The sequence below is a fragment of the Heliangelus exortis genome, chromosome 12, assembly GCF_036169615.1.
Source record: "Heliangelus exortis chromosome 12, bHelExo1.hap1, whole genome shotgun sequence".
NCBI classification, from domain to species: Eukaryota; Metazoa; Chordata; class Aves; order Apodiformes; family Trochilidae; genus Heliangelus; species Heliangelus exortis.
Window position 1 is genome coordinate 595,334 of NC_092433.1, and position 27,376 is coordinate 622,709.

Below are 27,376 nucleotides of genomic sequence, written 5' to 3' on the forward strand. Positions count from 1 at the left end.
ATCATCTTTCGAGGGGCAAAAAAAAAGCACCTTTTAAAAATGCCTTTTAATCTTCACCTTACCTCAGTGTAAGCAGGGAACAGGCATTAGTTTGCTGGAGGCTCCATATCAATAACCAAGCAAACAGACTGATCAAACTGGTCAGGTAAAAGACCATTTACAAAACTTTCATCTCCTTCCAGAAGAGACTTCTCCTTCCAGAAGTTTTACACTGTGTTGCTTAAAAGATTTGATTCATGAGACCTAGAGAGTGACTTTATCCCTCCTATGGCAAGAGAAGAGGGAGAAGTTAAAACATGACCCACCTTCCCCTTCTTTGGTGTCTCGATCTTTGTCAATGCCTCCTTTGTGTGTGCCTCCAGCAGGTCGAGATTCGGGATGGCCGGCGGTGGACTCTCTTTTGCCTTCTTTCCTTTCTTTTTTCCTTCTCCCTTCACTTTTGGCGTTTTGGGAGGCTTAGGGGGTTTGGGTGGCTTGGGAGGTTTGGGAGGTTTGGATGGCTTGAGTTGTTTGGGGGTTTTTACAGTTTTGGGAGTCTTTTTTTTAGGGGGCTTCTCAACAGGTGGGGGCGGAGGTGTCGTTTGGATGGGTGATGGAGCCTCCTCCTTCTCCACGGGGCAGACCTCCTCAGAAGCTGTGTTGGCACTCACGTCTGCTTTGCTGGCTTTTGAAGCATTCTGTAGGTTAGCACAAAATGGAAAGGCATTCAGACCCACCTCTCCAGGGTCAGATATTCTCCTGCACCCTCCCTTCCCTGGGGAAGGACACTCCAAAGATCCTTCCTTTAGAAAAGGGGCAACCCCGTCCATGGCTGAGGCTGGCCAGGGCACCAAGACCACATCACCCGCCCCAGGAATGCTCTGCTCACCAATAATTCCCACCCCCCTGTTGCTGAAGCACAGGTTTGGCCCAGAGAAACTCCAGCAGCTTTGCCAAGTTGTGTCATCAGGTAGGAGTGTGGAATGGGCTGCCCACAGAAACCAAAGTACAACATGAATGGTCTTTTCTTCAAAATGCTCCTCAGCTTGAGCTCAAACCACTTCCAGTTGATTCAGAAATGATAAACACAGCAGAATTGTTTCATGCCCTCAGGAAAAATAAGCAGTAAAGCAGCTGCCCAATTAAAATTAACATTGACTAATTAAGAAGAAATTATTTCCTGCTTAGCTTGTCATTCTGACAATCAGAAAACTTACACACTACATCAAAGGAGCTACAAGGACAAGATAGATTCCACTGTTGAGGTCTTTGGATATAGTTAGAAAGGGAGTGGAACGTAACACAAGGCTTTCTTAATGGAACTGAACAAGCTCTTGTCTCCTTGCACTGTCAGACATCTCCATGGAGTGGAACATGATACCAGACTTAATGTCTGACACCTCCATGCAACCTCCTCTTTTTTGTTCTTGTTTTTTTGGGGGGTTGTTTTTTTGGTTCGTTGGTTGGCTTTGGTTGTTTTTTTGAGGGGTGTCTATAATAATCACAGTGGCTGTGTAACTGCCTAGAAGCCACCTGAGAGCAAGGCTGGGACAATGGGACAAGGAACAACTGGGACAATGGACACAATTATAGCCCCAAGCTCAGACAATGTCCCAGACAAGACCAATGAGTGTGAGGAAAAGGAGACACTACACAGGGAACTTGATCACAGGCATGGCAACAGTTTTCTTTGAATTCTATCATGTTTTGGGGTAGGAGGTAGATAAAACAGAAGAGCAAATAAGAATGGGAATGAGGAGGGGAGTGTGGCCAGACCAGCCAGGAGAAGGTGGGGGAGAAAGAATGGAAGAGAGGCAGAGTCCAGGGAAAGATGAGCAGAAAGCAAAGAGGAGCCCAGAACATGTGGCAAGTCAGCCACAGACAAGAGTCCTGAGCAAACTGCCAAACCTCACAGGAGTTCTTTTAATGATTAAGCTGGAAAAAAGATTAATGTATTTCAAGTCAGCCATTTCATGGCCTGGCTTGTGAAAAGACCCACAATAAAGTTAATGCTATGAAAAGAGCACAAACCTCACTTAATCTTATTTCTTTGGCAAGGTCCTTGATAAGTTGTGCTGGTTTGAAGTTTTCTGGTAGTTCATCTTCATGCTCTGCTAAAGCCTAAAACACAACAAAGCCAGACTGATGTTTCTGTGCATGCCTTTTTGCAAAAATTGTATATTTAAAAAATCCTCATGAAGTGACACGTCCATATTTTTCCTGTGTACTTAAATCAACACTAAATGCATTGTAGTCTAAATAAGGAGAAAATTTGGAAAAAAAACCCAAACCACCTTTTTTCCCCTTCTGGTTGTTACTGTAGTAGTTTATCTGAGAGAACAACAAAGCCAATAGTCTTTTTTTTTCTGGTATTATTGCATTTTCACACGCAATGAGCAGAACAGGCACATCCCTTGTCAGCAGAGGGGTTTGGGAGCTGCCTGACAGGCCTAACAACATTTACATCCACATGTCATGTTATAACATTCCAAGTTCAGCTCTACCTAAATGCCAACAAAGTCCCACGTTCTTTGGCTCTCCACCTCTCATCTGCATGGCAAGCTCCCCATCAGGCAGTCCTGCTGCAGGAAACCAGGGAATTCAGCCCTGAATTCAGCCTCAACCATCGGGTTTTTGCACCAGGGAGCAGACAAGTCCCTGAGTATAAAGAAAGGTGGGACAGGCACCAGACTGACCCAACTGTACCTGCAACAAACACTGTGCTCTCAGCTGCTTATCCCTGCTGAAAATGCCTGAAAACCCTCCAGCTGCTATTTCCCCTGCTGACATTCTGTGACAGCCAAACCCCACAACTCCAGGAGCAGCAGACACAAGAGCAACACTCATGAAATGACTGCAGCAGGAAAATTCAGGCTGCAAATCCCTTCAAGCCTTCTCTCCAGTATTTCCTGGCTCCATTAAGGGGTTGATTTGCAGGAACTGGGCACCTTGTACCCACCAAATGCAGGCACTGTTCTGGGGCCTCACTTCATACACAACCTCTGCTTAATTAATTTGGCACATGGAAATGCTCAGAGCCAGAGAGAACATTTCATTCAGAATCCTTTTGTCTGTGTGCATAATTGACTATTTTAAAACTCTGGTGGTCTCTGTGTTTCTGCTGCCTCCTCATGGGACACTATGAAATCCCAGGTATCTTCCTCCTGCCCCAGTCTCCCAGTCTCTTCTCTTAGAAATTTCAGAATTAGCTGGTTTGCTATGCAGACACTGTTTGTTCTAGCTTTTGCTCTCTGTTCCAGTGACTGACAAACCTGAGGAACACACTAGATTAAAACAGGCTTCTTCTCCTACCTGCTTTTTAGTCCATGACCTGAAAGCACCATTGAGAATTTTTGCTCCTTGGAGTAAATGAGCAGGAGGTTGTTGTCCAGCTTTATGCAAACCTAAGTAGGAAAAAAAAACCAAACCAAAAAATAAAACAGTGCCATTCAAACATTGCTAGCTAAAGCTACTTTACATAAAGTCTTTAATTTGAAAAAAGTTTAACTGTGAAAGTTAACTCTTTGAAAGTTGGTGACCACAAATGATCCCTTATTATAACTTGATGGTAATAAGGAACATATTTACTGTGTGATAAATCCAACTCAGCCTTCCTACACTGTGCTCCTGTAAGCCATATCTACACTGCCAATCCTTCCAGTTCCTTTCTTGGTCCCACAAGCTAGCCTCCATGTTCACACATCCTAGGCTGTGGGAATAAAAAGGTACTGTCAGCAATTCTTTTTATTCTGACTGAAAAAGCAAACACCAATATGTAGAAAAAAAGACTGTATTGGGGAAATTATTCCTTTTCTGCATGAGCACAAGCTTGCCTTAACTCTCTCCCCTGCCTAAAGTGGAAAAAATTCCATTTTTTGTTGAGTTGCTCCTAAAGGGTCCCCTTCCAGGAGACACTTGGAGGACCCCTCACCTTGCTTAATAATTAGACACATTTTTCCTCATTGTAAAAGGACCTGGTGGGTATCTCTAGACACATTCTGTAATAAGATAAAGAGAGGCAAAGAGTAAAGTAACGCCACATCTATAGAGAATAAACACTCCTGGATGTTTGGATCAACTCTGAAGGATCAACTCTGATCAATCTTGGGAGACTTTGAATTTCACCCAAGACTTTGCTCTAATTCTCAGTGCTGCTGCTGGCCACATCTCTTGTATTCCTGTGGCCCTGTGGCCTGCCCACACACATCCACTGGGATCAACAGAAGGGTTGCAGAAGGAAATGCTACTCTGTGCCTTGAAGTTCATTAAGCAAAACAGGGAACAAATCCAGATTTCACATGGAAAAATAAAACCCCAAATGTTACAACATTATTTGCCTCTGAAGCAACTGCAATATATTTTATAAAGAAGATGAAACCTTCCCTGAGGCACAGGGAAAGGGACAGCTCAGGTCCTTCCCAGAGAGAGATGCCAAGATCTTAAGGGAAGAGCTGGAGCAGAGCAGCAGGTTTTGCTGGCATCTTCAAAGTAGTTTTCAAACACTAACAAGACTGATTTGGGCCACCTGTCCATCTTCTGTGTGACACCTCAGCAGAAAATAAGAGCCACTATTTTCAGGCCCCCAAAACAAAGCAATTAAGGCAGGAAGAGAAATGCAGCTTTACCTTTGAATGACTCTAGTAGGTGCTTTCCCATGTACCAACAAGCAGTTTCAAAGTTTGGAAACTGGGTCAGGCTGACGATTTTCAATCGTCTTTCCACTTCATAGGCCCTGAAACACAAAGCCACAAGCACTTAAAGCACATCTCATGGTGACAAGCACAGCTCATAAATGCCCAAGGTTCCTTTTGCAGTGCTTCCTTTCTTGGTGCTGCTACCACATGTTCTGGCATCAGACCAAAAGTAAAGCATAAGTGTAACACTGGTAAGGAACTGTGTGATGCAGATGTTCTACTGCATCATTTTCCATCATCTGTGAACAAATCCTTGTGTTGTCTTTCACTAGGGAAGAAGCCCAGCTGAGCAGGTGGAGGTTATCCAGAAGGCAAATGCCATGTTCCAAGATAAAAACCCTACAGGTTTGAACAGCTCTTCCTTCAGGACTTGGCCACACCAATCCAAGCACTTCCCATATCCTCCTGTGTGCTGTGCCAGAGGGGTAAAAACAGCTTGGGATAACTCAGCAGAAGAGAACACAGCCAAAGGGGACACACACTTCCCAAAACTGCCCAGTACAGCTACATCAGTGTTACTGCATTAGTGGGTAATTAACAGGAGAGAGGATGGCTAATTTATTAAACACTGTGTCTCTGCCTAATTTTAGACTTAAAAGACAGATTACCTCATCTGCATCTCAACACTTAGACTATGTAGAAAATGTCCTGCAAAGGCCAGGCAGTCCACAGGCGTTAGAGTTGCATAAATCCAACCTGAAAGAGAAAGAGTCCCATGGATAAAAACTGGAATCACAAAGATTTTCTTCCCAATGTGATCTTTATACTTCACTTAGCAACTTAACTCCCTACACACCAGCAGAGTTCTCCATCCCAAGGCAGCACCAGAACCACATCTGCTCTGAACAAAGCTGCATCTGGCCCCCTGTTTGTTTTGCAGGATAAAGTTTTGCCCATCCCAGGAAGGTCCCAGGACACCCTGAGAGGGTGGCTGGGAGTGAAGGGGGACACTGCTCAAACTGACATCACCTTCTTGTTACTGTTAACAGCAGCAGCTACATTGTGGGAGCTGCTTTCACATCACCATAAAAATCTGATAGCTCCTGACACTGACTTTATTATAGTGTCAGAAACAGGTGTTTTCCAAGCACTTATTTCCATATAAAAATCTACTTAAATGAGTGAATCTCTATTAATTGTTCAGTGCTTATTCCACCATCTGCTCCACATATGGTCATGACAAAAATACATACTTTCCACTTTTTACAGTCAAAGTAAAATACAATTGTCCAAACATTCTGTGCAAGAATAGACTCACACACAGGAAAAGGGCACTACTGGATGCTGCCTCCCAAACACCAGTGCTGGTGCTGTTACTCACACCACCTGGAAAGCCTCAGCTCAGATTACGGACCAAGTGGGTGGTGCATCATTTAAAGGCACACAGAGGGAGAGAAATTCCCTGTCCCAAATTACAGTTTCAATAAGCAGCCAAGAGTGCTGGAAAGATCAATGCAAATGCAGAAATAACTGTTCATGGTGAGATGAAGGTGAGGGATAGAAGCAGGAGTAGAACAGTGTTCACTGAAAACTCTGCACTATCTGCTGATCCATTCCCTATTACTATGAAGATCCTTTCAAGAACTGAGAAAAGCAAAATGCACCATCTCTAACCTGCAATGAAAGCCCAAGTCTATCAAGTAACCCATAGAATTCAGTGACACTCAGGTCTTCTGCCTCATGGGAAACCATAAATGCAAACTCACACTCGTGCAGGCACCTACAGCTCCATAGTGTCACAGGGAAATCACGGGTGGAAAAAAGGATTTGGGGAGAATGAAGGTCATCGAGTAATTCAACATGAATTCTCTGTTAGGTGGCAAAAAGCACCTGTGGCATGGTTGGACAGAGACAGGTAATTCATGCAAGACTGAAAGCAGAACAGTCTGCCTACTGGTTGTATTTTTAAAAGCCTGCTAACATGCTGATTGAAAGCAGTAAAGGTTCTGATTATTTTTTTTGTAAGCATATGAAATTATACTTCTACTGAGAATTAGACGTCATACTCTGTAAGAAAAACAGTCAAATCCCAGCAGCTCTGAAACCTTCTCTGCAAGAGCCTGCTCACCTGAGGGAATGAAGAGTGTCTGTCCTTGTTTCACTGTGCATTTGTAACACTTATCCACTTGGTCTGCAAAAAACATCTCACTGTGGTTGGCTGCTGACTGCCAGCGTTCATAAAGAGAAATATTTGCAGAGGTTGGTTTGATGAGATAAAATATCTTTTCTCCCTGAAGTAGAAAACAGAGAACAGAAAATTAACAGCAAGCAGTCACAAGCACAGATTCACACACATGCACACAGACTTTTATCTAAATAAATATATACCAGAAGATATTTTAACACTATTGAAAGAAAATTTACTTGTCAGCTTTGTGCAGAATGGCTGAGACAATTTCATCACGAGCTAACCACATCTGTGGGACAGATACAGCAACAAGTTTACAGTGCCAGATTCCACTGTCCTGCAAAAGAAGGCTATAAAATCTTCCAGGCCTCAGGTGATGTATGTGCAGAAGGCACTAAACAAACACTAAAATGAAAACACAGTGAAAATACACACAGAGCCTCAGTGGTTTCCTCATTGACAGCCCCTGGCACTGCTGAGACCATCTGAGCAGTTCTGATGGATACAAAAGGACTGTGGAGGAAAAAAACCTGAGAGCTGAATTTTTGAGAGAATTTTAGGATGGTCCTTGCATGCAGATTTATTTTGTTACCAGACAGACCACAAACACAGCATCCCTCACCTTCAGCACGTGGTACCAGGCAGAAGCTCCCCCAGAATCTATGTGGAAGTCGGTGTAGCTATCCTTGACACAGATCAGGCAGTACTTGGTGACTTTAGGTTTAGCCAGGAGAGCATCATCAGGCCAGTAGTTTTCTACCCAGGACAACTTCTTAACTATATCTGGAGGCTCCACAAAACTGGACATCCTTCACAGAGAGAATTGAAAACAAACGTGCATCCCTTTAACAAGAGGGCACAAGGACCACAAAAAGCAGAGGTGACTCCAGCACTGGCACAGCAACCTGAGGCAGCTCTGCTCCTCATTCTCAAAACTGAAACTGTTTACAGATATTTAAGGCTTTTTAAGTCTGATGACTTAGCAACAATTCTCTGACTTCCCACAGTAGCAGTGTTAAAGATCAAGTATGTGCTGTTTGGATTTGTCCAGTCCCCATCCAGCTCTGTTGGCTCAGTTATCACCAGAGCTGTTATCACAGACACTTTTCCAGCCCCTTTGAGAAGACCAACTGAAACCTGGGCTCTCTTAAACAATGGTCTGGCAAATCTTAAAAAATTACAAGACAAGCTTAATATTTAAAAATCCTATCAACAGTAACATCAGTACTTAAGAACTAAATAAGTCCTGATCTGATGTTGTAAATCAGTCTTTTTCTTGAGACTGACTAAATGACACTAAAAGCTCAGAAGGAAAAATCTAGTTTGGGTTGATAACATAAATATTTTGAGAATATAAAATGTACAGTATTTATGCACTTTATACAAATGAATATATTTCTTTACATTGATCATATATTCCTATTGAATATAGGTATTTATATTATTTATTTGTTATGCTTATATTGACTCTATAATACATGCTATAAATCACAGATAAGACAATGTAGTGGCATGATTAAAAAGGTATTAAAAGTGTTTCACCCTAGAATATGTTAATTTTATATATAAGTAGTCCAAAACTGGGGCTAATATTTGCAGAGGCTGAAGGTTCACTGTTGTATGCTCTGAAATTCCATGTCATAAGAGTATCTGCACTTCAAACTAAAATTAAATAGTCCCATGTCATTTATGCTCACTGTCAAACACTGATTAACAATAGCTCTATTTAAAGTGGCAGGGAAAGATGGAACCATGCATTCAATTAAAGTGTCACTGTCTATGTTAAGAAATAAAATATTTTCTAGTTAATGTCTAAATTAGCAGCATGTGAGTGACAGCTCCAGCAGTCCTGCAGAACAAAAGCCCTCCCGTTATTCTAGGATAATGGCAGAAAGCTAAAAAAATTCTTAACTGAAGATACCAGTAATCTTTGAAGCCTGTAATTACTGGAGATGGTTTCTGCACTACTAAAAGACTAACTACAGGGTTAAAGGTAATGGCTTTAGAAAAAGTGAGCTTGTAATTATTCACCAGCTTCCTTTTTTTAAGGTTATTTTAAATCTTCTTACTAAAATGGGATGCTCCCCAAAACAACCACTCTTTATGCTTCTGCTGACACTCATCATCTCCTGCATAGCACTGGCATCTACAGGAATCTTCTCCTTCTCTGGCACTTCCCTCCTGGCAGTCCCAGGCACCCAGCACAACAACAAGGCTGCTAAAAAGAGCTGCACGAATTTCATTATGTCAGGGATGCATCTGCCTCCCTCTGGAATGAAAGCTCAGCTCAGGTGATGAGAGCAGCTACAGAGCAGAAACTTGAACTCTGAGGCATTGGTATCTACTAATTATCCTATGAATAAACCATGGGATGTAAAATCTGAGGAGAGCAGTAGGGTTCCTGTCCCTGAGGAGGGGTGACAGAGCTGGAACAAGGGCTCTTGCTGCTGTCTATCCATTGGGATTCCCATCTCACCCGAAAAATAACACAGAATGCTGGAAAACAAGACCCCTTAGGTCTATGCTCTCCCACATACAGTGTTATACTCCCTGGTCATCTCTGCCCTTCTTTCTTTGCTCTTAATGGTATTATTCAGCTTGTACCTAAGTACCTCAGATCATACCAGGAATATCTCCTCCACCACCAGGACAGGCAGAGAATTGGCTCCTGGAGCATCAGGTCATGTCCTGGTTACAAATCACGAGTACCCAGGTACCCAGGGCTGGTACCCAGGTCCCCAGAGCTGGGCTCTTACCTCGTGTCTGAGAACTCCAGGTTGGTCACATTGAGGACCCTCTTCCTGTTGGTGCTGTAGTAATAATCCACAAACTCCTTGAGTTTCATCTTGCAGTCTTTCTGCTTGGTGACATCGGTGACATCAACGCTCCTCTCTGGCCCTAAAAATTAATTCAATGAAAAAGAGAGCTTGAAGGGCAGCCTGACATGCCCCGTGTTGTATGCTTGGGGGTGAGTGAACATTTCAGAAAACATCTCAGTCTTTTGATGCTCTGATCTTCTCAGCCTGTGTATCTTCCTTGCTGTTTATGCATGTATTCACATAAACATTTATGTATAAAAACCATGTATATACATCAAATCTATATGCACCAAACAAGGCTTTTATGTATATAACTGTGACATCATTATTTTTGTAGGTTTTATCTTTAAAGGATTAACATTAATTTGAATCTATTAATTACATTATGGATTTTATTTGGGTGGAGAAAATTATATACAAATGCTTGTCTTGCCACAGAGTAAGCCCTAGACTCCAAACTCTAAAAGTCCAGTAATTGCAGACAGAGTGCAAGAGTGCACAGGAGATCTTGGCAAACTGATTTTCTGAAACTGTAAGTTCTTATGCTCAGGTTTTAGTTTTTTCTCATGACATCTAAAATCAAGGAGGAGTTTGGGAGGAAAATTCCCACTTTTATCATGGTATTTCAGGTGTGCTGCAAATAATATATATTTTTTTTTGTTATTTTAGCCAAAATTACACCGACCAAAAATCCTTCCCCCCTCTACCAGAGTACAGAGTATAGGCTGCTTATATTTAAACATGCTCAAGCAGGTATTTCCTTAACACAGAGCAGTGAACATTCTGCTCACTTGTAAGTGAGGGCAGTTACCAACATTGTAGAAAGCCCACTGCTATAGTATGTATTATATTTATTATATATATGAACATCATTTGTACTTCTACATGCAGCTTTTTTTTTTTTTTTGTCACTGAATGTTTAGGTTGGAAGAGACCTCCAAGCTCATCCAGTCCAACCTTTGACTAACACCGCAGTCAACTACTAAGTCAACAACTAAACCATGTGCACCACTGCCCTGGGCCATTCCAATGCCTGACAACCCTCTCAGTGAAAAAATATTTCCTAACACCCAACCTAACCCTCCCCTGGCACAGCTTCCATCCCTTCCCTCTGCTCCTATCCCATCCCTCAGGAGCAGAGCCTCTTTCCCTCCTCTCTCCACCCTCCCCGATGCAGTAGCACAGAGCCATCAGGTCTCCTCTCCCCTCCTCCAGACCAAACACCCCCAGCTCCTCACAGGATTTGTGCTCCAGGCCCTTCCTCACCCTTGTTGCCCTTTCCTGGACATCTCCATCACTTCTCTGTCCCTCCTGTACTGAGGTGCCCAGAGCTGAGCACAGGACTCAGGATGTGGCCCCCCCAGAGCTGAGTACAGAGGCATGGCCACCTCCCTGCTCCTGCTGGCCACTGAGCTCCTAACACAAGCCAGGATGCCACTGGCCTCTTGGCCACCTGCACACACTGCTGACTGATGTTGAGTTGACTGTCACCCAACACCCCCAGCTCCCTGTCCAGCTACAGCTCTCTCACCACACTTCCGTAGATCTCCCTGGGGTGGTTCTGACCCAGGTGCCAGACCTGGCACTTGGCCTTGTTAAACCTCACACAATTAACCCTGGCCCATTGGTCCAACGTGTCCAGGTCCCACTGTCAGGCTTCCCTCCCCTCCAGCAGATCCACACAGCACCCAGTTTGGTGTCATCTGCAGATTTACTGAGGGTGCACTCAGCCAAATCATTAATGAAGAGTTTAAGGAGAAGAGGCCCCAGCACTGAACCCTGGAGACACCCTTTGTGACTGCTCACCACCAGATTTAGTTCCAGTCACTAATACTCCTTCAACCTGACCATCCAGCCAATTTTTTATCCAATGCAGGGTATATTTAATCAAGCCAAGTGCCATAAGTTTCTGAAGAAGAATGCTGTGAGAGACAGTGTCCAAAGCTTTACTGAAGTCCAGACAGACAATGTCCCCAGCTCTTCCCTCACCCACCAGGGCAGTCAGCTTGTTGTAGAAGGAGATCAGGTCAGTCAGACAGGACCTGCCTTTCATCACCCCATGCTGACTGATCACTTGGTTATCTTGGATGTACCAGGTGATGGTACTGAAGATGCCCCGCTCCAGAACCTTTCCTGGCACCCAGGTCAAACTGACAGCTCTATGGTTTCCCTGGATCATCCTTTTGGCCCTTCTTCTAGATGAGTGTTACATTTGCAGTTTCCAATCAACTGGGACATCCCCAGTTTGCCAGGACTGTTAATAAATAATGGAGAGTGGCTTGGTGAGCAGATATTAAATATTTCCTCTGACAGATCTTGTTGGATACAGATCTCCAGCATTAACACTGACAGTATTATTTCATTAGTGAAACTTATTACTTGGAACACGTGAAGAAAATCAGAGCTTTATACCAAGTGCCTAATTCTAAGCACACTCTCTTAGAATCATAGAATCCTCATGGTTTAAAGGACCTTCAAGATCATCGAGTCCAACCATCAGTCCTACACCACAAATTATCTAACAAAGAGCCACATCAACCTTTTCTTAATACCTCCAGGGATGGCAGCCCCATCACCTCCTTAGGTAACCTGTTCCAATACTTAATCACTCTTTCATTGAAGAAATTTCTCCTAATATCTAATGTGAACCTCCCCTGGTGCAACTTGAATCCTTTGCCTTCCTACCACTCATCACTGGGGAGCAGAGGCCAACACCCACCTCACTACAGACAATTAGTAAATTTGTTAGTTAGTTACTTAGTTCAGACAGTTAGAGAGAGCAATCCAGTCTCCCCTCAATCTCCTGTTCTCCAGCCTGAATAGCCCCAGCTCCTTCAGCCTCTCTTTTCTGCAAGAAAAGCATCTCTCCAGCCTTTCTACCTTTCAATTTTCACTCTGTAGTTTTCCTCTCCCACCATTTCATTCCCAGATTTTTTCAAATTAGGAGACGGGGGAAAAAAATTTCCATGAAATGCCGAAACAGTATTGATGCGTTCAGCAGTCTCAGCTGTGGTGTTTTGTCCTCTGCCAGATACTTCAGACTGTTTCTAACATCCTAGGTCTAATGTAACAAACTACAAAACAGTGAGAGAAATCCCTGCCTGGGAAATCCCGTTCAAGCAAAGTAACCCTGTGGAGGTTGAACCAGCACCTATTTGTTCCCTTCACTTTTAAATCTGGCGCCAGCCCCAAATTAAACACCCTGTGCTCTTCCCTCCAGCTTCTCCCTGGCAGTTTTGTTGGCAGGATGGACTATTGCAGCTAGAGCTTGAGAAAGCCAGCAGATGCACAAGGAGAGCCCAGGTCACACAAGAAAATCTGTTAACTGTAGCAGATGGGAAAGAAAAATGTGTTTCCTATAGAAGCAATGGGATAGAGAGAACAATAAAATCAGGGGTTGTGAATTCTCCTTTATTCATAGTGTCATCTCACTGCACAGAAGCACTGCAAAGCAATAGGTACAGCCCAGAACACCAGGGATGACAACAGCCTCCATGTAGGGAAGAGGTAAAAGTACAGGAGGAGGCAGTGGTGAGCAGATTGTTTCAGAGTATAAAGGGACCATGGAACACAGACAGATAGACTGGAGCTGGAGTCACATTGGCTTGCCAGAAAACTGGATGGTGAAAGAATTGGTCAGAAAGTGACTCAGAGGAGAGACAGAGCAAGAGAGGACAAGAGACAAGATCACACAGGCAAAAAGGGAAAAGGATGCAGAGACAAGACAAGCAACTGGAGGGCACTTCCACAGCTCCTGGCCAAGGCATGTCTTCCAAGGTGGGATGATGTGATGACTTGGGAGGATACCTCTCAGGTAGGGACAGGAGGATGCCAAAATTAAACCAGATGACCAGCAACAATGAAAATAGCTCTGACTGACAGCAATGTTGAAAAATGTACTGCCTTTGAAGAGGGGGAGTCTCAGTCTAGTAATTCCTTCAATACAAAGAGAAATGGTAGTAATCAATTAAACCCTAGCCTGAAGAAACAATTTTTGGATAACACTCTGTTTATTTTAATGCAGTGTTATGGAGTACAATTCAGTCTGGCTCAGGCTCACTGTAGATACAGGTGTTGATACAAGAAACAAGAGTGAATTAATTGCTAATTACAAGCTAGCACTACCATAACAAACACTGGGGTCGGCATAGCTCAAGACATAGACAATATTTTACAATACATTTTACATTTTTGTATACAAACAAGTCTTTTTAAAAAAAAAAGCAGCAGAGCTCCAAGCAGTACAATGTCACCTGCTTGGCAGATACCCACCCACGTAGTTTTCAACGTCGCTGACATAGAAGGTGGGTGCAGGTACAGACAGACCCAGGCCATCCTTCTTGGGGACAAGGATGGGCTCTGCAAAGCCATTTTCTTCCAAATACTCTGTTGTTAGCTGGCTGCCTGGCACTTTCACAACGACATCTTCAGCACTGAAAAAGTAAGCAAAGGTTCAATGGCAAGTTGGGCTTCCACGCTTCTGCACTGCTCTACCAAAGGGATAAAAGTTGTGAAAAAGTGAATTTAAGCAAATCAGACCCAGAAGACAAAAGCCATATAATGGAAAGCATGCAGGGCACACTGAAATTGTCTGAAATCTATTCCTGTGAGCTTCATGCCCCAAATACTGGAAACTCCTAAAATAACAGCTTATGGAGCAAGGCCCTTTTCCTGAACTATAGGAACCTGATGATTTAGCAGTGATCAGTGTTAAAGAAATCACTGCTACACGTTCCACTCCAAAGAAGGCAAGATTAAAAACCTAACATCATCTCAAATAAATTGTCCAGGAAACACTTTGCAAATTGTTTTTAAGTAATCAAATAAATTGCTCAGGAAATATTTTGCAAATCATCCCCAGATCACTGGGAGGGAGTCAAAGGGACAAAGAGAAGCGCAGCTCCATCAGTGCTCAGCTACTGGCACTGACAGACCTCAAGGGAAATTCAAGTCTGATTTCCAGATTTTTTTCAAGAGTAAAACACTTTGAATTCAGAGTGAAAAGTGACCATCAGTCCCAAAACCCCCTGTCTAGTCTGAGGTTTGTCTGCCAGGCTCCAAAACCCATCCAGCAGGCTGGAGCCATGGCTGCTGGCAGGGGGAACAGCAAAATTTTGACTTTTCCCCCCAAAAAGCATCACCTCCCCGGGAGGGTAAGGCTAGTACATGACTGCCCTCTCCTGCAGCAGCTCTGAACTACAGCTCCTGGGTTTATTTGGCACCACAAGGGGTGGGGAAGGGGATGAGGCCAGGAGTGGCACCATGCCACTGCCATCCCATGGAGCCCAACCTGCAGCAGAGCCTACACACCCCTTAAATTCGGGGGTCCCACCCCTCCCTTTGCTGGGGGTCTCTTCCTTCGACCAGGATGTGCCCAGGATGGGCACCGGGAGGGGGAAGATTTCCAGGCATGAAGAGGCATGAGCTCCAGAATCCCAGCTTACTGCTGGGTCACCCCAGCACCTCTGCATCAGCAAGGGGTGAAAATTGTATTAAAAATGACTGAAAAGGAGCATTCCTCATTCATGTGAACAGTGGTGCCACACACCATCACTGTGCAAAGAACAAGGCTGAAGGTTTGAAGGAATTAGAAGCAAACCATGATTTACTGCTAAACCTCTGCACTTACTTTCCAGTGCCCATCTGTATCTCCTGTGCTTCTCCAGGTCAGATTCCATGCTATTTGTGCCACAGGAATTTACACAGAGTTGTAAAGAGAGATCAGTGCCTCGGTACCATAGCATCCAGTAAAGGTTTTGCTAATGGAGTCTGGCACCTACACTGAAGTTCCTGAACCATTGATTTAATTATTATTGCTACTATTATTACTACTATGATGCTATTTTGGCATGAAGCATTCAGCAGCAGAATGACATGAATTATATTTTTTGCCTTTTTTCTCTGCTCATTGTTCCTTTTGCTCTGAGCCTCACCAAGGGACTGTGTGTTATAATTTACTGCCATGTGCTGTGAATCAGCAGTGATATTTCTGTCTTTAAACGAGACCCCATTTTCCCCTCCATCACATTCTGACAAGTGTTGGGTTTTGTTCTGTGAACATCTGCAGATTTTATTCATTTTCTTCAGAGGGGAAAATTTCTCAACAAGATGTTGGCTCACTGATGGCACCAGTGGAGATGTCAGAAGCCTGAGTCTTGCAGTCACTCCTTTTGGCTACAGAACCTTCATTCTTAGAAGCTTTAGTTTGGCAGAAGGATTTTGTTACATGCAAATGTATGTGGAGAACAAAAAAAAAAGGGGTGGTCCATACTTTTTTTACAATCTGGGAGTGACAAAGAGATACTCAATACTTGAGTGCCAACTCAGAGGCCAACCAAGGTTACTGAAATAATTCTACCCAGGCCTTAATCCTTTTTTAAGAAATTGCCTTTGCAACTTCTCAAATTGCTCTTTACACAAAAAGAAAAATTAAAAAATAGATAAGATAAAAATCTAACAAGCCCAAACAAAAATAGCCAAGCAAGTCAAAACACTGAGTCCTGAGTTCAGTGAAACACATTTTTAAGTGCTGCAAACACTTTCAGAGGTATTTTCAGCTTTTTTTCTTAGCCAGCCTAAAGCCGATATCTGAAATTAAACATAAAATTAAGTCCTCCATAAAAAAGGAAGAAGTTTCGTGTTTATGAAGTTCACTTTACCAGCCTCCAAAGATTCGTCTAACATAATAAGTCATTAATAATTACGGATTTATTTGGCTCAGCCTACATTAAAGAACCAGAAGAAAATGATCACTCTTACAAATGGCTGTGAATCAGCCTAATAAAGTGTGGGACATGTCACCTAACAATTAGCACTATTCATTACCCTAATAACAGAGCCTTTGTCACGCTAGCAACTGAGGATGTCATTGTTCTTCTTCTCAAGATGGAGACTGACTTCAGCAAAACCATTACTGTTTTGGACAACAGGGTAATTCCCAGTGACAGACTGGTTAGTTTCTTATGCAAATGAATGCTGCTGGGACCAAACCCATCCTTGTTCCTGTCTCCACAAACACCACAATATCTGGGTCCAGTCAAGAGTAGATTCTGATATGGCTGCACAAATATGGAAAAGCTGGGGACATGTGCAATAAAAAAGCCCTCGTTTAAACTGCTCTGTGCTATAGGATGATTCCAGCAAGCATCTCCATCAGCTTCAGAGGACACCATCTCCATGGCTTCCCCACAGAGCCCTGAGCACCCACCTGGGGAAGGTCCTGCTCCGGAGTTCCTTGATGAACACCTGGCTGCCATTCTGCACAGGCTTCACCTCTGTCGGCTGCCCCGTGTCGTGCTTATGCCAATTTCTTTTCTTTTTCACTGAAACAGAACGAATTGGACAGTGTATGTTAAGCAGAAGGTCATTATTGAGACATCTGAAGGGAGGACAAATCGTCATTTTGCTTATGTGAGCAGAGAAAGGGAACCCTGTGCTGGGCTGCAAATTTTCATGGTGCTCTCAGTTCACCATCAGACAATTAGAGTGTAGCCTGAAGATCTATTGCACACTGAGCAGTGTTGGGTTGTAGCATAAGGGAACCAGAGGGATAATTACTGAGCTGCACAGCTACCAAAGGCTCTGTGCAAACACAGGCTCTGGACGCTTTGTACTCGCCAGACTACACACTTAATCCTTATCAAAAAACTCTTAGAAAGGCACTTTTCTGCCTTCTCAATAGGCAGCATAGGTCTTTAAGAATGTATTTGTCATGAATTACCTTAGTCTAAAGGTCTGTCCAGCAGTGGCAGATTTGACATCAATTTTGATGGGCTTTGAATTATGCCCTGCACACAGAATGCACATTAAAAGAAAAGGGAAAGAAAGAAAAAGAAAGGAAAAAAAAAAAAAAAAAAAAAAAAAAGAAGAAGAAAAAAAGAAAAAAAAAGAGCTGCAAAGACACCACAAATGCAATTTTTAGAACTCCTCTAATTTCTAGGTTTTGAAAGGCAAGGCAGGCTTAGGCCTGAAGCTGATGACAGCCAGATGAAGGCCCCTTGACTTCCAGAGGGTGACAGACACATTGACCAGTTCATCATGGAAAAAGGGACAGCTGGAATAAGCACAAATCAGTAAGTCAAATGTCAGTGTAGTTCTGCCTTGCCTCGGTGACAGCCAGATAACACAAAGCAAGAAAAACTGGTCCAGCTTTTTCTCTTAGTCAGCACTATCTCTCAGCTGTTCCTACTTCCAGGGTCTGTCTGGACATGTTCATCTGGGCAGTAAATTGCTTTTGTCTCAAATGATACATATCATTTCAAGCCTCTGCTAGTAGAATTTTTGAGTCACAATTTTCTCTTATTTTTGACCCTTCTGTTACACCATGGAACTCAGTATTCTACCCCAAAATCAAGATCTCAGGTTTTTCTTACTGTTCAATACAGATAGGAAAGCCCCAAGCTCCACAGTAACTTTGCATGGATGGCACTTTCCTCACTCTTTGCACACCCAGATCCGCATATTTTTTTGTTAAGAAAGAAATCTGGAGGCCACAGCTATGAGGCATGAGCTTTGGAAAAAACTTTGTTTTCCCAAACACAACCCTGGAATAACTCAAGTAAAGACATCTCCCAGCAAATCCACCCCAGGTTTTGCAGAAAGCATGTTGGTTTTATTAGTTCCATGCAGCTCTCCAGCCTAGCTGGATATATTCATTAAAGCTGCTAGTTCTTTATCTTAATGACTCTCAGGCTTAGTGTATTAATTCAGTGCTCCTGGTAACAAAGGAACCAAACCCTCCATGAATGCCAAACCTTCCCTTTCCAAAGGCTGCCTCCTCCTCCCCCTCTCAGCACCCCCCAGCCATCACTGGGACACTCCACACCAGTCCCAGTGAATCAGGTGTCACTTGCCACAGGGAAAATGAAAGAGTTTATCACATTGATGTGTTTTTTTATTACACTTTGGACAGCACGAGGCATCAAGAAATAAAAATGGCAAATCAGTGACGAACTAAGAAATTCACTGCAACTCTTCCAAAAGCACCAGGGTGCTATTTCCCTCAACAACAAACACCAGGAAGCACCCAGCTCCCCATCCACCTCTCCCACCCACCTCTCAGCAGAGGCACAAAGCTGCCTGCACGGTCCCCAGGAGCTGCAATCTCAGGACAGCAGCAGCCTCTCTGCTGTGGTCCCTTACACTGCACCAAACAACCAACATTTGGCCCATTTTCAGCCACCTTTCATCTCTGCCATGAACATCACAGTCAGAATTAAAGGCCCTTTGCCATGTGCAACAAATCCACACTTTGGCCAGAAGGGCCGTGTTTTCTCAAATGATTGCAGATTTCTTTTTCTGCACAACTCTCTAATGCAAATCTGAATGTCAGAACCTGCTCCTTTCACAGAAAACCTTCCAGAGGAAAAAGGGAATGTTTTTTATGGTAACTGTATCTCAAAATGAGTAATTCTCAGCTTCAAAGATATATCTACATTAATTCAAATGCATTTGTGGAAAAGGGATACCTAGAAGCACCCTGTTAGCTCTCTATTGATTTATATTAAAGAATGTAGCTACTTAAAAACAGCTTGAGCCTAACTTTGGTTTACTTGCATTTATATAAGTTGACTGATTCCAAAGAACTCCTCCTGATTTTCCCTGATGCAAATGAGGAAGAAATCAAACTGAACATTTCAGATCATGTTATGAAAATAAATCAAGTCTGCCTGAACAAAACACTCGCGTTTTATTTAAATGATGTCAGAAAATTATCTCAAAGAGGAGTCCCTACAAATTTCATTAAACCAGAATGGCTTAAAATGTCATATGACAGGAAGCAATCTTCTGAAATAGTAGCCACTAAGCCACATTGGTAAAGTGGAAAAACGTAAGAGGAGGAAAATGATTTTAAATTTGACATCTGGAAAACATATATTGTGGGATGCGTGCTCCAGAAATATGCATATATTTTTAAATCCAGACAAGTTGCATAACAGACAATTGGTGTCTGTGTTTCCCTTTGCTAATCTTGTCATAATTAAATCCTACCAGTGAACTATTGGCTCTGGAACAACACTTACTTGTTTATTACAGAACTGATACTGCCAGATAACTACTTTACACATCTAATGGAGCAGTCACAAACAAAGGAAAATCATCAGCTGGGAGCAGCCCCAGCAGAGCCCAGGGGCTGGGCTGCAGGACACCCAGCACACAGATGCCTGGCAGAAGGAATGCATTAATCCAAGCTGGTCCTGCCTTCATTTAATCACTCTTTTAACTTCCCTGGCCTGTTCTCAGCAAGAAGGGGCTCCAGGATAACAGATTCATTTCTGAAAAGCATCCTCGGTTCTACGAGCGAGTGGTGAAAATGAACCCAAGGTCTGGCACTCCACCAGTACTCCAGGTAAGGTTATCAACAACTCATGTTTAAATGCTACCCAAATTTTTATTCTTGACTACTTTGATGATTGGTCTTGTGTGTCATTAATCTTTCTGCAACGCATTTGAAGGGAGGAAACGAGAGGCACTGCAGGATGGCATCATGGCCTGTATCCCCATCCCTGATAACCTCATACCTTGATAAGAGCAGAACTGGCAACAGCACCCAGCAGTGCTTTAAGGGTGTAGGCTGAGGGATGTATTGCCAAGTCAAATTTGTATTTGGATTAAAAAACCTGAATAGCCAAAAACCTTCTTAAAGCATCAGCATGCTGCTGTCAATTCAGCTCTCCATCTCTTGACTGCTATGTTAAACTTGTAATCTCTTTATTGAAACTGCCATTTCTTGAATTGTACCATTATGCTCCAGAGTTTTTATAGAATTGATATTTCATTCCTGATTATAGACTTCTGCTGCCTCTGCCTGTTTTTTTTTCCCTCACACTGAAATGTAGGTGCCTTTCATCATTCATAATTCAAAACAAAGTGAAAGAAATAAAAGCATCAGACACATCTCAGCATTACAGAGAAGTCTGAGAGCAGGAATCCTGTGCTGCTGCTTTTATGCTGTGTCAATAACAGCCTTGGAGTATCAGCAGTCAAAGCCCCCTTTTCAACACAACCTATTCTAATACCAAATTGTTGACTTGATGATGATTTGTGGTTATTTGTTTGACCAGTTTCCAGTGAGTTTGGCCCAAGCAGGGCACCCACAGATTGGGCAAGCTGATAAAAACCCTCTTGGAAGGCTTGTCCTAAAAGACTTAACAAAATCAGTATGTCCTCACGAGATGTTTTGATTTAAGAATCAGCCTTTCTAATGCTTGCAGGGAGATTTCTGACAGAGTTGTTAGCAGACCATCTGGGAGATGCTGCAGGTCACTCAGGTCTCCAGTTCACACTTGATTTTAAGAGAGTCAAAGTGGAAAAACTATTCCCATTTTTACCCCCAAAACAAACATTTCAGGCTCCTCCCCTTCCCCACTTGAAATTTTTCAAACTTTAAGTTTCAAGGCAGTGTAGAAAGAATTGCTTGTTTTTAAAATTACTGAATTTTAACACAACAGAAGTCAGTTTCCAGCCATCTCTTGTTTTGCACTAGAAAAGAAACACTGCTCCTGGGAGATGAGCACAGTGCTCTTCCTCTGTGTGTTGCTGTAAGGTTACAAAGCACTGAGAACCTCCACATCCTTGTTGCTTATTTACAATAAATGGCTTTCAAGTAAAGCTTTTCATCTTTTACAGGGACTGGTTTCTTTTCTTTTTACTTTTGCATTGTATAAAAGAAAGAAATTGTGAATTAATCTGACCAAAGGAAACACACCCTACAGTTCTGTCCCAGACAAAACTCCCTACTGTGATCAACTGACACTTGTACTCAGGAGAACTTTTGCCTGTGTAGGAACTGCAAGAACTGGCACCCTCAGAGCATCCTCCAGTTCTGACAGCCACTGAAACTGCTGCAGTTTCATATCCAGGCCTGTGTGAAGAAGGAAAAGATTTCATGGCTGGGACTGAGGAGAGAAGGTGTCCAAGTAAGGAGCCTGAGGCCAGGCAGGGAGCTGCACCCCAAGCACCCAACCCACTGTTTTCTCTCTCTGCCATCTTTGACCTCATGGCTTGAATTCTAATATTTATGACATGTGATACTTAAGCGTGTCCTTTTTTTTTTTAATTAAAAAAAACCTAAAGCAAGCTTATTTTGTTTAAATATACAGCATCTGCTCTGTAGCTGAGGACCAGCTGTGCATGTATATACTTACAAGTAGACTTTCCATGAGTTTTCTCACAATTTGGACAATGGTAGATGTCAATATCTGGTGCCTCTTCTTCTTCAACACCCACACAGCTGGAATATATGAAGGCAAGTATTACATTAGCTTGAGTCTATCTCCAAACATGCAAGCAATTAATAAAGAATAAACCCCAGCCCCAGGATGCTACACTGACTGCTAACAGCCTCATCATAGCAAATCCAAGGTGCTTTGTACAACACTACAATCAGATTTTTTTGCAGCCTGCATTCCTGATGTGGTGCTAAAAAAAGGTGTCATTCTGAAGCCGGCACCAGCTCGCTGGGGACCTCCATTAAAATGTGGCAGAATCCCAAAGAATTATTTTGTTTTTTCCCAGGGACACCATTTTGTTTCCACATGGATTCTCCAAGCACCATCCCACATAAACCTCATTAACCAAACATCTTTACCAAGCACATAGGGACAGCTGTGAGGTGAGATATACCATAGCCAAGGAGTCTGCAGGCTCCATCTTTAGTACAATAAATGAAGATGAGGAGGGAAAAAAAGAGCTCACAGCACCTCTGTCTGCCAAGAAGATGGGTTGTACCATGGCAGCTGCTTAGAACACCCACCAAGGTGATTTTCAGATGGCACAATACACACAGGAGCCCAGCAGAGCCTGCAGGATGCCAGGGGAGGGCACCCAGTGGCAGAGCACAGGGCTGGGTGGGGAAACCAAACTGCACAAAGCACCCGAGATGAGGAAGCACCAAGCAGGCAGCCAAACAATCATCCTCCAGCACGGCACTGTTCCTGCTGATGGAGGAATAGCAAACAGCATTCTGCTCCTGGTTCCTTGCTCTGAAACTACCCAAGCACATTTCCAGCACAAGAAAGAAGAGTTTCAGCTGGATGCTGGGAGACACATCCCTTGTGCCATGACCCCAGGAGAGCCCACCCAGGCAAGAGGGTCCATGAGAGGCAACAGAGGTGGCTGCACCCTCAGCACCTGCAGAAACAGCGGCAGGACACACTGCAACAACCTCCCTCATGGGCTTGCTCTGCTTCAGGGCCTGACATCTCTTCTCAGGGCTCTTCCTGCTAACAGGAAACCCTGTCCTCACATCCTGCTGGCAGGCTGAAGCAGTCATCAGTGCAGGAAGAGGAATTCAGAGTTTTTAGCTGATGGTTCTGGCCCACAGGACACAGAGGAGAGGAGGTTTGCTGCTCTCCCACAGGCAAGTCAAGAAGGTGGGTCAGTTCTCAAGAGACCTACAGAATCTCTGCAACCATTCTCATTGTGTTCAAGCTCCTCAGGACAGTAACACAGTGCCCAGAACTACAAGTTAAGTAAGTAGAGAAGTTCATGTGGGTTGTGTACACTGGTACTGACTAAACATGATGGTCTGGAAGACCAATCATAGAATCATCACAGTTGGAAAGGACCTTCAAGATCATCAAGTCCAAGTCTAACACCACCATAACCACTAAATCATCTCCTGAAGCACCAGATCTACTAATTTTTTAAAAACTTGCAGGGATGGTGACTCCACCACCTCCCTGGGCAACCTGTTCCACTCTTTCAGTGAAGAAATTTTTACTGATATCCAATCTGAACTCCCCGGGTGCAACTTGAACCCACCTCCCTTGTCCTGTCACAGTCACTGGGGGGAAGAGGCCAAACCCCCTCTTTCAGGGAGTTGTAGAGGACAATAAGGTCTCCCCTCAACCTCCTCTTCTTCAGGTTCAGCAGCCCCAGCTCCCTCAGCCTCTCCTAAGGCCTGAAGGGGTTCTCCAGACCCCCAGGAAGGCCACAAACTCCTGCCAGCATGGAAGGTGCACAGATAAAGGAAAGACAACCTGTGCATACCCACCTCTCCTGTGGTTTTCCAAGCTTTGCATCTCCCTGCTGCTGTGAACCAGGTCCCTGGCTCCAGGGAGCTGTGGTCCCTCTGAGCAGAGGTGTGCAGGGGTGCAGAGGAGCAGACACCAACCACCTGCACATTTAGGGCAGGAGGAGCAACTGTGAACAACACCCCCTGGCCCTCTGTGCTCACCAAGGTGGCTTTGAAACCGCCTCTGAATCCAAGGCACACAGCAATGAGTAACTGTATGCACCATGGCTACGAACCACAGATCCACTCACTTCTAGAAAAAAACACATCAACAAACCCCATGCTGAGTCTGCAGCCAAGCTGGAGAAAGCCAGATTAGCTGAGATATGGAAACAAACCTTTTTTACAACAGTAAGATTCTGCCAGAAACCTTGGTGGATATTTTCATCCCGTTGCAGCTGCCAGGGTGCATCCGGGACCCATCTCCCTCCTAACCACAGAGCACAGGGGGCAACCCAAGCCAGGGAAACTCTCACTGGTGTGAGTGGAGCCTGTGAACAGCCTGGTAAACAGGACATTATTCCTCAGTTGTGTAAAAGCAACTGCAGCTTTGGCTGATGGTTTTCTTTTTCACCAGTAACTTGATAAAAAAAAATTCAAAATTATTGGGTGTCCCTGGGCAGCCAGCATGGAAAACGAAAGAGTAAGATTGCAGACAGGAAAAATCATCACAACGATCCAGTTCTCAGAGTCAAGTACGTACAGGCAGTAAAATACCAGATTAGGCAGCAGAAAATTTAAGCAAACCCTGGCAGATTAGAGCAAGCATGAGAGACCGGAGAGGATTCCTCTACCCATAAAGCTGCATCAGCTGATTATGCCACTGGATTCAGCTTGTTAAGCTTAGTAAAGGTATGGATTAGGGTCTATACAAGGGCTTGAAAAGTCTATATTTAGCTAAACTAAGAAGATGAGACCCTTGGGTGCTGTGTAGATTGCTATGGGGGGAGATACGAAAAGCTCCTGCACTGGGTGAAGGCTTCTATGTGGTGGGAACTATTGTTCTGAGAGCAAGTAAAAATATTTAACTAGAGCAAAATGGAAAAGTAAAAATAACTGACCTCAAATGCAAACATCTCTAAAAGATGCTGTCAACTTTTCCAGCGACATCAAGGCTTTTGACTGAGGTTTGGCCATTTGCAGCTCTGTCCTCACTGCATCTGAGTGCAAACTTCCCCCCAGATCACCCAGCTGAAAAGCCTCAGGTGAGCTTCCACCAAAATACAAACCAGTTCCACAGTTTGTGCCCCTTTTCTGAATGAAAAGAGCCAGGTATTTCCACCAGCAGAACTGCTGGTGAGTTTCTCTATCAATATACACACAAAAAGTTGAATTTCCATAGTTAAAGCCAGACTGACAGAGCCCCTCAAGAACATTCCTGCCAGAAGAAGGATGGTTTCTTGCCCTGAGTGTTGTTCTTCTGTGGCAAGGTTTTGGTGACAGGGCTTTGCCATCAGCTCCACAGCTGTGACTTCCCCTTAGGTGGCTCTGCAGAGCATTTTTGTACCTGTGACTGGGAATGGGCAGCCTGGGCAGGAGGCAGTGCCCAGCCCTCAAGTGGTCTCCTGCCTAATCTACAGAAGTATTTTTTCTGAGAGTGGTTAATTAACAAGAGAATAGAACCAAAGCATTTCTCCAGCTGAAAAAAACCAAGTCATCTTTAGCAGCTGAACAGTTGTCCTGCCCAACCCCCCAAATTCCACCACAAATGATGCTTTGTGTCTTACATCTATTTTTCTTTTTCATGAGAACGCTCCACTTAGGTCCTTCCAGATTCTTTTTTCAGCCCCATTTGCCTCAGAGAAACCCAAACAGAAGAGAGACTTGAGCCAAACATTTGACCCCCCGGGGTGATGAAAGGGGCCCTGGGTGTGACCAAGGAGAATGGGAAAAAGTCCCTGGTAGGACTTCTGTGGGATTGCTCAGCTCCACTAATGAGATGCAAATGGAGAGAAGAGGTTCAGCACAGAACTGCAAGGCAGTGCTCACCAGAGGCCAGGCAAGGAGGCCAAGCTGGAAGAGCCTTCAGAACAATAGCAGGAGCAGATTTATGAGGAAAATTTCCTCCACTGAAAGAGTGGTGAAGCATTGGAACAGGTCACCCAGGGAAGTGATGGAGCCGCTGTCCCAGGGGGTGTTCCAGAAATAGGCAGACACGGGGCTTTGGGAGAGGATTTGGTGGTTATGTAGGGCTGACGGTTGGACTCAATGATCTCGAAGGTCCTTTCCAACCTTGATGACTCTGATTCTATTTGCCTCGTTTGTACCAGCAAAAATCCATTTCCCAAAAGCCACAGACCCCCCCAATGGTGTGCTGGCACCCCAGCCAGACCCCCCTCTGCTGCAGGGGCTCAGAGAGCAAGCAGAGAAGCTTTCACCCCAGCTGAACATCTCTCCTGGCTGGACAGCATGGGCAGTCTGCACCCAGAGGTGTGTGCAGGTACAATGTGGGTGTCCTCCAGCCAGGTCTTTAGGGATGTTCCCTACTCTCTCCAAGCTTTTTAACTGTGGGACAATTCAATGTTTGGAAGGCCCAAGCACATCCTTCTTGGGAAAAGCATCAGGTTCCCAAAGCAATGAGAAAGAGAAATGGAGAAAACTTGGTGAAAGATAAGGAAGCAAGGGAAGAAACCTCTCCCTGGATGCCTGCAAAGCCTCAGCCTGACTGTGCTGAGGTGTCAGAGCCCTGTGCCAGCAGGGAACAGGACACAGGGGTGCAGAAGGTAAGATCGGGACAGAGAAGCCCCCTCCCCATGGCAGCAGGAAGCACTCTCTGCTCCTCCATCACGCTCATTTCACCTCTTTGCCCAAATCCATCAAGACAGCATGATTGCTGTGTGCCCAAGAATATCTTGTTGGAATGATTTAGAAGAACTTAATGGTTGATCTCTTAAATGGTATTTAAGTGATTTAACTGAAGCTGAGGCAATGTAAAATTAATTTGATGTTGAGATAAAAGTGAAGCACTACTACTGATGCATTTGAATTTTACCAAAATTGTTACAAGGGGAAAAAAAAAAATGAAAATCCTCTGGTATTGCAGCTGTTTAAGCTGATATATCACATATTTTACAGTGATTTAATCGAGAAGTAGTGCAAACAGAAGTATTTGCAGTCAGAGACTATAAATTACATTTTTATTAGAAACTCTGCCCTTCACCATAATAAAACAAAACTGCTTGTGTGTTCACAATGAAGAGATGTTTTCAGTGTTCTGACAAATTCAACTAATTGCTTATGCTGGCAACAATAATAAAAGGTGCATAACTTGGAACTGGTTTTATAGCACAAATGTTTACAAGGACCTTGATTTGTCCTCTTCAGTGAGATGACATTTTAAGTCATTTTAGGAGAAAAATTGACCCACATATTGTTCATTCTATCAAAACCGTGTAATCCCCATTATCAACCAGAAGACAAGTATAGAAAAATATCCGAAAATAAAAGAACAAAAAAAAAGGGCTATTTGATGGGAAAGGAAGATCTAATAATAAATAAATAAAGCAGGAGAAAAATATAGTCAAATTCTGAAAGCAAATCAAAGCCACATATTTAACAGATCCTTGAGAACACTCTCCAAACAAAGTACAAACTTGCAGTACCAGGTGTTCAGGCAGAGAATTGGGGCTGTAGGAAAGGTTGTGAGGCAGCAGAGATGGGAATGACAGCAGCTCCCTGGGACTCTCCTGGGGGTGATGCTGCATCCTTACTCTGCTACACAGCCATGGACTGCTGGCTT

At 43.7% G+C, this 27,376-nt stretch overlaps 1 protein-coding gene across 4 annotated transcripts in view; it reads right to left on the reverse strand.

The window, feature by feature from the left end:
- Nucleotides 1-27,376, reverse strand: part of PHF2 (PHD finger protein 2) — an 83,605-nt gene that overhangs the window by 19,333 nt on the left and 36,896 nt on the right. For all 4 annotated transcript variants that reach the window (XM_071755324.1, XM_071755325.1, XM_071755322.1 and 1 more), the window contains exons 2-12: nt 21,767-21,852; nt 16,828-16,942; nt 13,893-14,053; nt 9,558-9,699; nt 7,424-7,610; nt 6,742-6,904; nt 5,282-5,369; nt 4,605-4,711; nt 3,292-3,383; nt 2,011-2,100; nt 306-677 (exon numbers count right to left, since the gene is read on the reverse strand). In XM_071755324.1, coding sequence (XP_071611425.1) covers nt 306-677; nt 2,011-2,100; nt 3,292-3,383; nt 4,605-4,711; nt 5,282-5,369; nt 6,742-6,904; nt 7,424-7,610; nt 9,558-9,699; nt 13,893-14,053; nt 16,828-16,942; nt 21,767-21,852 — 1,603 coding nt within the window. The remainder of the gene's footprint in view (nt 1-305; nt 678-2,010; nt 2,101-3,291; nt 3,384-4,604; nt 4,712-5,281; nt 5,370-6,741; nt 6,905-7,423; nt 7,611-9,557; nt 9,700-13,892; nt 14,054-16,827; nt 16,943-21,766; nt 21,853-27,376) is intronic.